General features: G+C 41.8%; 1 protein-coding gene across 1 annotated transcript in view; it reads right to left on the reverse strand.

The window, feature by feature from the left end:
• LOC146796885 (extracellular calcium-sensing receptor-like) overlaps positions 1–14,524 on the reverse strand; it is a 114,921-nt gene that overhangs the window by 16,939 nt on the left and 83,458 nt on the right. The window contains exon 6 of the mRNA XM_085631418.1: positions 7,860–8,087. Coding sequence (XP_085487544.1) covers positions 7,860–8,087 — 228 coding nt within the window. The remainder of the gene's footprint in view (positions 1–7,859; positions 8,088–14,524) is intronic.

Raw genomic sequence — 14,524 nt, forward strand, 5'->3', positions numbered from 1 at the left:
TCAAAAATACCTAACTAGTGGGTGAAATACTTTATTCTTGCTCCTAGTTCGTATATTTAAAAACAGGGATAACTACTAGGGAAAAACAACATAACCATGATGAGTTAGGCGTCCCTAGTATAAGTCAACATGTTTCAACTCTCCCCAAAGCCCTGTGTGTACCACTCCTAGGTGACCTATAAATCAGGTATTTAGAGAAATATAGTGTGAAAGTGAAATACAAGGTGCCACACCTAATGTGCGTCCACTAATAGTTAAATACATACGACTTACTCAATGGTACGTAGCACATCATCGAGTAAGAGAGGACCCAACAGAACGCCTACGCATCGAGATCGCCAACTTGGTAAAAGAGTCTACAGTACATGATTGGATAACGAATAAAGAAGGAGATTTTTTGTGAAGTATCAATCCAACGATCCTGTATTTCTATACAATACCGAAGATACACAAGTCTTTGGAAAACCCACCTAGAAGACCAATAGTCTCCGGAATCTGATCTATTCTGGAACCACTCTCCGCTTATACAGGGAACAAACACCTACCTGCAAGACACCAAGGCAGTACTATGCCTCCTTCAGGATTTACGCTTCGACCCTACCACAAGTATATTGATTGGCTTAGATGTGGATAGCCTCTATACAAGTTAACCCCACAAAGAGACCCTGGACATCATAGAGGAGGTCCTTTTTGAACACCAGTGGCCTTACCATACACCAAGACACGTGGTCCTGGAATGCTGTAGACTGGCGTTGACCATCAATTTCTTTCGTTTCGAGGAGACACTATTCCGCCAGCAGCACGGGACCAGCATGGGCAGCACCTTTGCCCCTGGTGTGGCAGGGCTCTATGTACACCATCTTGAGAAGCATAAAATATTGAACAACATCAACCCATACAACAACCCTATACTAATGTGGAAGAGATACATCGATGATGTGCTACTCATTTGGGAAGGAAATGAGTCTGAGGCCACTGACTTCATTACCTGGCTCAGTCTACAAGATCCTTTTCTGAAATGTACGTACACAATGAGCAAGACACAGCTGGTTTTTCTGGATCTGAACATTTTTGCAGTTGATGGCCCTGTAATTTAGGGTGTACAAACAAGTACATCAATGGACTCAGATCAATATAGCTCTGCTATTTTGTTTTGTCTTTTGCCTATTAAATATATAAACTGCCAAGCTGGCACTAATGTGCAACAACATGCTATTTAACACCGAATATCACAGCCTTACAATGTTCTATTTTTCTCTGTTTCTTTTCTTGGTGACCAGCGCAGTTTTGTGGCAACAAAGATGAATGTTTGTATTTGTTCTATATTGACAAGTTAAAAAATATATTTTTACTGTCACAAAACAACACTGAGCGTAATCTCCTTTATAAAGAGGAAGATGGTGACATCCTGAAGTCTGATCTCTCATTCCCGTTGTTACATCATCTCCACCAAGTCCTTTCCCAAAGAATGTTGCCAGTGTTTGCTCCCCTTCTTTTAATTTTTGCTCTAAAAAGCACATCCCCTGAAAGGTTTTGAGATAAAACATGTTACCATTACTTTATCTACAATTACTCAATGCTATTGTGGGTACTGTACTGAATATTAAAAGCAATGCTCAATCTTGACTTATGCACTATGTCTCTTAAAGACACAGGTGGGTCCCTTCTTGTAATTTGTTTTCTGATATAGTACTGTGCTACAACGATGGTACCATCACTCTTGGTACATCTGAGATAACAAGGGGGCCTCATTTTAAAGGAAGATGAGGGGCAGAGCCATTCAGCCCTCTTTAATGGCCGAAGTTTTATTGTGGCCAGATGGGGGCAACCTGTGGAAATGCGCTGGATGTGTTTGAAGCGAACAGACATTTCTGACAGTCCTCATTCCTCACCCTCCACCCCTCTAACCTTACTGTGTGATGGGGCACAGTTTTGGCAGTGGAATGAAAACTGATAAAAGATGAGCTGGCCCTTTAGACGGGCTATCCTGAGAGAAGGCCCTGGTGAGTGGGATAAACATGCAAGGCTCCTGAGAAGAGGGGCACAGTCTATTTCTCCAAACATCCATTATTTTGTGAGAAGTGTCCTTCAATGTCCTGGGGCTGGATCACAACATATTTTTGACTGGCGCTATTTGGTGGTAAGTTAAGTAATGTTTGGTGCAAACACCTTTCACTGCTGTATTTTGGAAACAGGATTCTGAAGGAAGTAATGTGTGACAAGAACATTTGAGCATATTTTATGTGCGTTTTTTTATTGTGGTCTTGAAGCATTCTGTCATTGTTTATGCTTCTGTATTTTAGTGCTGCATTATTGCGCTTTTTTTTTCTTTGTGCCCTGTTATGCTTTAAATGTGTTATTACGTTGCTTTCTGTATGTTATTGTCAGATGTTCTGTCGTTTACTTTAAATATGTGCAGCATACATGGAAAGAGGAGACATAAATATATTTGTGCTCGGTATACCACACCTTGGGAGGCTTTTGGATGTTGATGCTTCCGAAGACTTATGTCACTTTGTAAATCTGGGGCAGCATCAAATTCCATGAGTGTTGCATGGGAAAACCCACAGCAACGCCCATGGAATAGCTCATGGGCGCAGATTAGGATGATGCAGCGATTTATGCTCCGTCGCCTTACACCTGATTTATGAGGCCACTCAAAGCCACGCAGGCTGGCTTTGCAGGCTTTTTAAATCTGCGTCATTAATTTACCAGTTTACATGGTGCAAAAATGACACAGGGCTCTCATAAACAAGCCCCTTTGTGCTTGCAGCACTTGGATAATGTGATACCTCCTTCTAGGTCAATGTACTTGACAACCATCATTGGAGTGCAGTGTCTTGTGTGAGTCTGAAGTGAGCAGCATGCAAGGAGACAAGAGCTCAGGGCCTGGAAATAAGACAACCCTGGGAAACCCACAAGGCTGAGCGTCTTCTTTCTGGAAAAGGAAACATTTTACCATAATATCGTCCAAAAATCAGGAAGCAGTGCCCATTCCTGTATTTGAGCGACCTTCTGAGTGTTTTAGGAGGCCGCGAGCATTAGGAGGGATTTGACAAACGTCCTCAGCATGCAACAGAATTGCTGCTGTCCTGTAGATACCTGGCCAACCACAAGGGCAATACTTATAAAAACACCTTCATTTATTATTAGATTTTTGTACAGACCAGACTTAAAGCAGGATTTTGTTGAAGTGCTTTATGCAGAGTATATGAAACACGTCACAGTCCTGGGTGTACAATAAAAAATTGGCGAGAGAAAATGAAATGTGTAAGGATATCACCTTTTGGAATGATGTAAGCAGGCTCAGAAATGCGAACAAAGTAGGGGCAAGTGCAGTTTCAGCAGACGCAGTGCTTAATTTGAGCATGTGGGTTCCGGTGCCCAGCACCAGCACTTAATCATCAACACTGGTCCTTTTTATGAGCACCAGTTGAGGACGCATTCATTTAAGGTTGACACAGGATATTAAGAGATTTGGCCAGAATCACAGGATGTTGAGCCGATGCTGAGACTTAAACCTGGATGCCTAACGCTGAAGTCGGCAGCTCTAGCCATTACATCACATCCTCTCCACACCTTCACGGTTAGTAGTTGGCTCTGTTTTAGGTAGCGCCTATAGGAGAAATGGGCTGGTGCAAGCTGCCTCCTGAAGAGAGACCGGCACTAATTTTGTTCACAATTTAACCACTGAATAGACGGGGGAGTTTGCAAGTAGCCAACGGATGGGTTTAGGGATTGTATGCTGGGAGTAAGTAAAGCAGGGCTGCAGAGCCTCATGGTGGGAGAGTTACAAGAGCCTGTCAGGAGGCAGCTAGCAGTTTCAACAGGTAATGCATTAAGAAAGGCATAGGACATTGACATGCATTGTGTGTGATCCCCCTGTATTGACCTGTGCAGTAATATGAGACAGAGACAGACGAAATAACGAGTGCAAAGGGAAGGTGTTAAGGAAGTAAAAAAACTCCAGAGATTTTGGAAAGTGTTAATAATGTGGCAAATGAAGCTGCATTCTTCCATACCGATGAAGAGTAAATTGCCCTTAGGCATTATGATGAACATCTCTCGCCTATCCGTCTCTCTAAATCTTCATCTCTTTTACTCTCAGCAAGGTCCAGTTTAGTCCATCACCTTCTTGTTGAAGCCTTATTTAATTTATTGGACATTTTGTGTCTTTCCTATCCCTGCTTTTATCTTATTTCTTCAGCTTCTAATCTGAGCTATTTGCTCCTGTCATCCAGCAATGCCATGCTATGTTGACTCCACTTTTCCGTGTACATCAATCCATGAGGCTGCTAATAGCCCTCGCTTGTCACTTATACATCAAGATCTCACGAACCTTTGTCTTATTTGTATTCGTCGTACATTTTGTTTTTTTGCTTGGTACATTGCTGGAGAGTATATTTATAAATAGCCAATCGCATGCTACAAAGACAAACAGGGCCGGACTGGCCGTAGTGGGCACCGGGCAATCCCCTGGTAGGCCGCACGGGTGGGGGCTGGTTTTGGGCCCCTGGGGGCCATTTTTGTTACAGGGCCATTTTTGCAGCATAGCTGCAAAATCGGCCCTGTAACAAAATCGTCTGAAAACCGGCCCTGGCAAAGAGCTCGGCGGCACCCCCAACCCCCCGGGGGGGCGGCTGAGCACTTTGCCAGGGCCGGTTTTGGTTCCCAGTCCGGCCCTGAAGACAAAAATAATAATGCATGACCAAAAAAAAAATAAGGTAAAACCCTTGACAATGTGGCTAAAACTAGGGTCCTATTTACGAGAATGTCACGCAGTGCAACACAGCTCAGCAAGTCATCTTGCTGCGCTGCACAGAGTGACAGGGAAAGGGCAAGAATGCGCCATATTTAAGGCTATATGGCACATTCCTGCCTTTTCCTCTGTGCTGGCACCCTTTTGGCTGCCTAGCCCTAATGCAGGCACCCTTGAACCATGGATGCAGAATGCAGCACTTATAGAAAGAGGCAGTAACAGTGAGAAATAAAGGTATTTCTTCTCGTTATGCCTCACCTGAGAAGGCACATATTTCTGGCACATTCCCAGGTCTACAAGTTCTGGTAAATCTGGGAATGCACTAAAAACCATGGGAGTTGCGTGGGAACACCCATCCAACACCTAAGGAATAGCTTCCAAGGGAAGAATATAAATTTTATCTATAGAGAGTTTTATATAGCACAAACATGACACAAGAGGGCATCAGAGCGCTTCACAAATAATCAGGAACAAAAGGGAGGGAAACAAGTAGGGCATGAAAACAACATGATCATGAGAGATATAGGAATTCACAACTCCGAGACATAGTGACAGCATATCAGGAGCACTCTGTGGAGTTTGCAACAATTGCAGTTTCCTAAAAATAGTACATTGTGTTTTCCTCCTAACTGAATACATTTGTGCACCTACAAAATGTAATAGGTGAACATTTACGTATGCTAATTACTTTAATAAGTTTGAAATTATTTTTTCATCACAGCGAAAATATTCCTCATGTAGAAACCCAATCCTCTAATCCCCCACCAAATGTGTAATTTGTTCCAGATCCATTGGTATCATTAAACAGATATATTTCTGCCACTTGAGAGGAGCAAATATCTGACAAGATATGTGTGGCACTGTGCCTTACAATTGTTTGTCTTGAACATTTGTGTACATTGACCTGCTTTGCAAGGCATCTTGGGTCTGGAAAGCCTTTTCTAGGATCCCTTGAGCAGAGCTGTTCACACGTAACACTGAACCACAATGACGTGATAATAAGAGTGTAAATCACTTGGTGAGTGTAAATTCATGCTTTGGTAATAGAAAATGGCAATTTACACTCTGAAACAAGCTATTCGTTCACATAACTCCAAATATGGTGCACAAATAGGGGCATATTTACAGGGAAAGTGGCGAAGCGTGTCGTTAAGCCCAGAAGGCAAACAACACGCTCCGTCACTTTAGAAAAGCAGGGCTGCACCATATTTATAAGAATATGGTGCAGCCCTGCGTTTCCCCCTGTGCTGGTGCTAAATTTAGCTGCCTAGAGCCAATGCAGGCCCCTTGCACAAGGTTGCCTGCGTTGAGGGGAGTGATTGTTTGTATGCAGGTAGGTGTCCCTTCCTGCACATAAACAATCTTTAAATGGCGTTTTGTAACTTATATGTGTGCTGCTTAATGCAGCACACATAGAAGTTGCAAAACATCTTTTTTTTTTAGATGATTGTTTATGTGGAGGAAGGGACTCCTGCCTGCACATAAACAATCATTGGCGTTTTACTGTTTCCATGTGTGCTGTACAATGCAGCACACATGGAAGCAGCAAAAAACGAGGAGAAATTAAACATTTCTCCTCATTGCACCAGGGTAATACTAGGTTTTCCCTGGTCTTAATTTTGGTTCTGCCCCATATTTACACCACCCTTGTAAATAGTGGGCAGCATTAAAATCATTGGGTGTTGGGGTTGATCGCGCACATCAACACCCATTGCCCTCACCTTTCACGCTAAGTATAGCGTGAAAGGGTGCCTTATTTACAAGGCAGCATTAAGCCACCTTAAGTGGCTTAACACTGCCTTGTGTATAAGGTGAAGCCCATATCGCCACAGGAAGATCACTAAAAGTGACAGTTCTGTGGTGAATGGAGCTTGTAAATATGCCCCATAGCTCTTCAAATTGGTCCGATACGTTAACTTATTCTCAGCAATAGATCAGCAAAGGCTCATAACATAATGACAGGCACCATTTTAAGGTATATGTAAAGTGTACATGATCTGTAGAACCCTAACTGTAGGCATTAAGGGCCATATGCATCAAGCAAAATACTGATCGCAAACGGTATTTCGCCATTTGAGATGCATCAAGTCCAAAGCAAATTTCAAAATAGGGAATCGCAAATTTTGCGATTACCTATTTTGCGAATGCATTTAGGGAATTGTAATTTGCGAATCCCCAAATTCAATGCAAGAAGCAAGAAAAAAGTGGGATCCGACATTAAGAAATCGCAATTTACCACCAACTTCAAGTTGGTGGTAAGTTGCAACTCCTTAGAAAAATGATTTTTTTGCATTTTTCTAAGTGCCATGTGGCACCTCCCATGCCCTTAGGGCATGTATGTGAGCCACATGTGCAAACATACCTGTTTTTCGGTTGATCAGGGTGGCCATTTCTCACCCTTTCAATCGCATTCGCAATTTGCGAATACCTATTTGGTACTAACAAATTGCAAATGCCTTCACATTCATCCCTATAGGAATGAATAGGAAGGCATTCCTTAATAGCGAATCGCAATTTGCGATTCCCTATTAAGGAATATGTAGGAATTGTAATTTTGTTTTATGAAACCTACATGCATAGGTAATTGTGACTCCCTAATAGCGATTCCTTAATAATCGCTATTTAGAATTCGCAATTCCCTACTTTGATGCATGTGGCCCTGAAATGCAGAATTTGAACATTGTATATTCTCTTCTTTCTCGACTTGCCCATGTAAATGTGTAACAGACCTTCCTTAAACCACTTTATTGATTCACCTATAACCAGTTTGAAACCTACATGTCTAATATGGTCATCATTCTATGTAATGTTTTCACTGGGGAAAATATATTCGTTTTCTGGAAACTCTGTGAAGTTACTGAACGTTTTACACTCTGCAAGCTTGCTTCCAAACACCTCAAGTGAAGTTTTCTGTCCTGAAAACAAATTTCAGATAAATAAGTACATAAATATAAAAATAGAGAAATAAACATCATAAACGTTTTGACTTGCTCTGTTCATCTTTTTATTGAAGGCATTTTAAAAGCAATTCAAGTGACATTAACATAAATTTACAATTTAAAATGTGATTGTTTTACTGGTGGTAGCTTCTAATTCTCACCTGAGGGTATTTTGCTCCCCAGTAGATGGCACTGTCATTGATGGCAAGTTTATAGCCAGGTGGGTGATTGGCATTGTAGGTGCCCACTTTCACAAACTGGCTGGTGTCATTGGAAGTCATGTGCCAGTAGAGCAGATCCAGCAAGGGTGGTGAGTCTCCATTGGCATCGAAGAAGACCTCTTCTCCAGCAGAGTTTATTATGCGGCTGTTCTTCACATAATGTAACATCTGAAGTGAGTGATATGAGAGTGAATGAGAATCTCCTGGGTTGTAGGAGTCTGGTTATGTTAAGGATGAGTTGCCTACCACTTACACATAGAATCAGCAAGATTGCTTTGCACTTGTAGTGTCAATAGTGAGAGTGGAGATTCTAACCCCCTTGAAGTGAATGATGGACAATTATGTGGAGATGTGTGAGGCTCAAATAAGGAAGAGGTGTAGTAATTTCCTGGGAACATCAGAATAGCAACCCTTTCATTTATATTCTGAAAACAAGCATTAGATTTTGCATGCAAAAATCTGCTGATTCACGGGAAAACTGGAAAATATGTTCTTTTGTAGGGCATACCCTGAGGTGCCAGCTATGTCTTAAGAAGAGTTGCTGAAAACGATCTCATAAAAACACGACATTATAGTGTATGTATCCAAGATCTCCACTAAAGGCAATTAGACGAGATACTAGAAGATTACTCTTTCAACTTTACGCCAGATTGAAAAAAGAATTCAATGAGATTTTCAAAGATACTCCACTGTTCACATATTTGAGAAGGAAATACAAAATACTTTTTATGTAGATAGAAGATCTCTGTGTGCTTATATGTAGCTACTATTATGTTTAGTTTTGCAATTAACAGGATGCTTTCCATGGGTTATGATTCATTGTTTAAGGCAAATGTTCTAGACACATTTTGATGTCAAGCCATCAAAATTAGTCACATAGGTTGTATCAAGCACACTTTAGAATGGTTCACTAATCAGCCATCCCTTTTAATCAGGTTGCTTAACATTCCAATCGTTCCCTCAGTAAGATGTTTATGTTTATGAGTTTTGTAGAGTGCATAGCTGTCCAAGGGCTTCCCAGCGCTACGGAGCAGGAGAGAGCGAATACCAGCGATTTCAACCTGGGAATAGCCAAGTCTTCAGTTTTTTCCTGAATGCATTCTAATCTGTGAGGGATCTTAGCTCTGTAGGTATGGAGTTCCAGAGTTTTGGCCCCAAATGCGAAAAAGATCTTCCTCTCCATCTGGCTCACCTAATCCTGGTTATTTTGTCTAGTCGATCTGAGGAGGATCTTACAGCTCTTTCTGATGTATAGGGTGTAATCAGGGTCCTGAGTAGATTTGGTCCTTTGCCGTTCAGGGCCCAGTGTGCTATGCATAGTGCTTTGAACTTGACCCTGGCCTGTATCAGCAGCCAGTGGAGTGTTTTCAGAGCCTCTTTCACTGACTCATACCTAAGTATGCTTCTGAGTAACCTGGCTCCAGCATTTTGTGCAATCTGTTGAATATTCAAATCATATTTGGGTGACCCCAGGAAGAGAGAGCTCCCATAGTCTAGTTATGAGACCACCAGAGACTGTATCACTGTTCTTCGGGTCTCCTCTGGGATGAGGTCAGGAATTTTATGGAGCATCCGCAGAATTCCAAAACAAGTGATGGCCAATTTCCTGGCTTGAGTTTCCATGGTGAGGTTGTGGTCTAACCACACTCCTAGGTTCTTTATGGAGTTTTTATGCACCGGTGGACTACCCAGTTTTTTTGGCCATTCCATTGTGACTTGTGGCAGAAGCTTATTGCCTAGGAACATGAGTTCAGTTTTGTCTCCATTTAATTTTAGCTTGCAACTCATCAACCAGCTCGCTACCCTCTCCATGCAGCGAGACACTAGGTTGTGCTTTGAGTTGGAGTCCCCTGCCACAGACACTACCAATTAGGTGTCATCTGCATATGATATGATTGACAACCCAAATTCCTGGACAATCTCGGCCAGAGGTTGCATGTACAGGTTGAGCAATGGAGGGCTGAGGGAGGAGCACTGTGGCACCCCACATGTAACATCTAAGCTATCCGAGAAGTGTCTGCATTCTGTGGTCTGAAAGGATCTGCCCTTCAGGTATGACGCTATCTATCTAGGTGCACTGTTGTGAATCCCTGTGCTCTCTAATCTCAGAATGAGTGTTTTATGATCCACAGTATTGAAGGCTGCACTTAGGTCGAGCAGCAAAATAGCAGCGGCACCACCTTGAGCAAGGATTCCCTTCAATTCTTCTGTGACTAGTAGTAGTAGCTGTGTGCTGGTCTGAAACCCATTTGGGTCTAATGAAGCACCTCATTATCCTCTTAGAACTGAGACAGAGTATGCTTGACTGTGTTAGACTCAACAGCCTTAGGGTGGTCTTGCCCCAAACCTTTTGCCTTCACCCCTGCTAGTTTTGCTGATCTCATTTTGTTGGCATTTATGGCTTTTTCCATTGCAAATCAGCAGTAGAATCTGGCAAGCGGGACGGGAGAACAAACGAAAAAACAAACAAATCCTTAACTCCTCACAGCCCAAGCCACCGTCCCTCCATAGCCTCGCCACTTCTTCAGTGAGTCCTGGAAGCAGGAAGCACACAGGCTCCCATAAGCCAAACACAACACTGAAATGCAGTGTTGTGATTGGTCTGACTGCCATGGGACAGGGAGCATGTGCATGTTCCCCAACGTCATGAGCACTTGGGGTGTGCAAACCACTTCTCCCTCTGTGCCATTAGCCCCACCCTGCCCTACCCCAGTCTTGAACCTATGAAAAATAAAATGATAATAGCAACGTTAGCATTTTATTTTTCCTGCTCTGAGAGCAGTGGGGCAACACTTGTCTGCCTTAGCAGAGGAGCCCCCAATAAATATGCTAGAATTGCCCCTAAATATGCTAGAATTGGCGTGTACCCAATTGGCACATTTAATTTAGTGGTACGTCCTTACAAAATTGGTTCACCGTGTACCCAGGGCCTGTAAACTAAATGCTAATGGTAGGCCTACAGGACTGATTGTGTCACCATCTTAAGTCCTCCACTTAAATAGCCCAGTAAAATATGTTCCGGGCCTGACATTGCTGTCTGTGTGTGCAGTTCTATATGCTGTTTAGACCTGGCAAAATAAACATTTTACCATGCCCAAACCTTCCTTTATTATACATATAAGTCACCCCCTAGGGTAGCTGCTGAACAGCCCAGAGGTCAGGGTAAAATGCATTTAAAAAGTTAGACATGTACTTTTGAGATGCAAGTTGTACGTATCCTGGTAGTGAAAAATAAATGTAAGACCTTCTCACTACTGCAAGACCTACAACACCTATAGAATAACATTGGGTGTCCTTATTACGTTTAATGAGTGATAACTTTTAAAAGGGAGCAGGAAGAAAGTTCTACTTTGATGTCTAAAGAATTGTAATTAAAAGCCCTCTTCATTGGTAAAGTACATTTTTAAGTCACAATTTAGGAAATGCCGCTTTTAAAAATTTGACATGTTCTTATCTTAAACATTTGGTACGTGCAGCCTGTCCCTTGGTCACATGACTAGGTGTAGCTAGCAGCCGGATCTTGTGTATTGCTCCCACACAGTGAGACAAATGGAAGATTGGTGTTGGCAGGATGGGCCACTCTGACTTCATAAGGGGGTGTCTTTAGTTTTCCCAGACATGTTGGCCCCAGGGCAGGGAGGATGAGGATGCCTTACACCACAGGGGGGTGGACACCTCCAGAACCTTCTCCTACTTCAAAGTGGGTACTAGGAATAAATAATGGACCGTCAGACTAAACTCTTCATTACACATCTTGACCTGTGGAAGACTCAGGAAAAAGACTGATGTGCTGCTTTGCTGCAAGAAGGACTGTCACTCTGCTGTGCTGCTCTGTTGCTCTGCTGCCCTCATGCCTGATGAAAAGGAATCGACCTGCATCTTGAATCCAGTCCAACTTTACTACTTTTTGTACCACACAGGTAAACTTAGTCCAAAATTCTAACTTTACCAGTAGTAACTTACCTTTATGCATTCCGAAAAGTAGTAAAGTTAGACATTTGGTTGAAGTTTACCTTTGTGAATACCAAAAAGTAGAAACTTAGACAAAAAGTGTAAGTTTACCTTTGTGAATTGGGCCCTTGAATTTTACCCCATACATCATTGATTCATCAAAATCCGTAGGGAATAATCTTGGACAATAACCATAAGAGAAGCTGACAAGGGAGGCAACGTTGTGCTAATGAACAGGATTGATTATATCCAAGAGATTGATAGACAACTGGCAGATTGTACCACCTACGTTAAAATGAGTAGTAACCCCATGAACATGACTATAACAAAAACCGAGATCAGTCTTAAACATTGGAAAGAACTGGGTCTAATTTCAGATACAGAATTCAGATATCTGTTTAATTCTAAACCAACCAATCCGTGTATATACATCTTGCCAAAAACACATAAAGGTGGTGCTTTTCCACCGGGGAGACCAATCATTTCGGGCATTAATTCACCGACAGAAAGAATATCTGAATATATTGACCTATATCTCCAACCGCATGTGGTTAACTTACCATCTTACATAAAGGACTCACGGGACATTCTAAGCAAAATTGCTGATGTAGAATGGGTACCAGACCATCTTTTGATCACTATGGATGTCTGTTCCTTGTATACAAGTATACTGTGTGACAAGGGTTTAACAGCTGTACAACACTTTCTAGACTGTCGACCCATCAATATGTATGAGCACACTATCATGTTGTTAGATATGATTAAGCTAGTGCTAGACAACAACATTTTCACCCATAATGGCCATTGGTTCCGCCAAATACAAGGAGTGGCAATGGGAGCCAAATTCTCGCCATCTTTTGCAAACTTGTATATGGGTCTGTTCGAACACACCCATATTTGGAGGAACTGTCCTGGTCATCTGGTTGAGAATATCCTATACTGGGGACGATTCATTGATGATATTGTATTCTTCTGGGCTGGATCTAGTGTTGCCCTGGAGGAATTCTTTGTATACATCAATGATAATGACTACAACTTATCATTTACCAAAAATCAGATTACTAAGCAGGTCAACTTCTTGGATTTAACTATCATAGTCGATGGCATTAGACTTGTCAGTCTACCTTACAGGAAAGCTACAGCATGCAATGCGCCTCTGCACGCTAGCAGTGCACACCCACCTTCACAAATAAATTCCATTCCGTATGGAGAAATGTTGCGTATTAAACGCAATTGTAGTGATGAAACTTCTCTTGACAAAGAACTTACAATTGTAGAAAAAAGATTTGAAATGAGAGGGTATTCCAAGAATATAATTAGATTAGCGAGACTGAAAGTCAATAAGGTTAGCAGAAGAAACTTACTTTCAAATACCAAAAAAAAGAGAAGATTATCCACAGCAATCAAGGGTGCCTTCATCACTCCGTACACTAGTCTGAGCTCAGATGTATACAAGATTCTAAAAAAACATTGGCACCTCTTAACGCATGACACCAGCCTACAGGGTGCGATTGGACCAAAACCTCAGATGGTTCACCAACGAGGGCGTACACTGAGACAACAACTGTGCCCCAGTTTCATTCCTCCTGAACAGCATGTCACCTGGCTACCTGCTGCCCCTAATGGTTTTTTTAGGTGTGGTTTGTGCAACATATGTAGCTATGGACTTCATAAAATTAATACCTTCAAGTACAATACGGAGAAAACCTACACCATCAGGAGGTTTATCAATTGTAACACCAAATGGGTTGTTTACTGCATTAAATGTGTTTGTGCCAAAATATCTATTGGAAGCACAATTAGACCTCTGAAAGAGAGGATTCAAGAACACATTCGTGCCATCAGAAATAATAACATACAGTATCCCCTGGCAGTTCATTTTAATAGTGAACACACATCAATTGATTTACGGCGAGTTGGCTTCCATGGTATAGATGCAATAAGTCAGAATGCACGGGGGGCGACATGACGTTACAGTTACGCAAATTAGAGAGTACTTGGATTATCAGATTGAGGGCGGTGGAACATGGGTTAAATTGTGATAAAGAGATGTGTGAATTTCTATGAGCCATGCTAAGACATTCATATGCCCTCTCACTGTCATCTTTATTATTCTCTACATCTGTTGGATTCTCTTTCCTCATTCGTTCTAGTGGTAGACTGATGTATGATAATGTGACTCCATACTGATAGACACTGGGCCTGTTGACCCTTTTTGTCTATTGATACTATCACAGGATGAATATACCCCTATATTTCGAATGGGTTTGAGGCTATCTTACCCTTATTAGGTTCTACTCTTATTGGACAGGTCACTGGTGCATTTGCTCCACTTTCGTCTTTTACCTCAAATGGACGGATTATTTCCCCCCTCAGCACTATACGTGCCTGTTATACCAAGGACACATTTAATTCTACTCACTTCATTAATTCCTGATCATAATGAACAGGTTTATGATTTATGCAGATTCATATAACTTGGATTCTACTGTCACAACGGTGTCCCCTCAATGATATATTCATTAATTCCTTTACAAGTAAGGGGGCAAATCCAGCATTCTTATGCTCCTTATGTATTTCACTATATTCGTATATGATGCAGTTGGAGCAAGTTTAATCATTAACTTTATATATAATCGATGTATATCTCAAAT

The sequence above is a fragment of the Triturus cristatus genome, chromosome 10, assembly GCF_964204655.1.
Source record: "Triturus cristatus chromosome 10, aTriCri1.1, whole genome shotgun sequence".
Taxonomy (NCBI): Eukaryota; Metazoa; Chordata; class Amphibia; order Caudata; family Salamandridae; genus Triturus; species Triturus cristatus.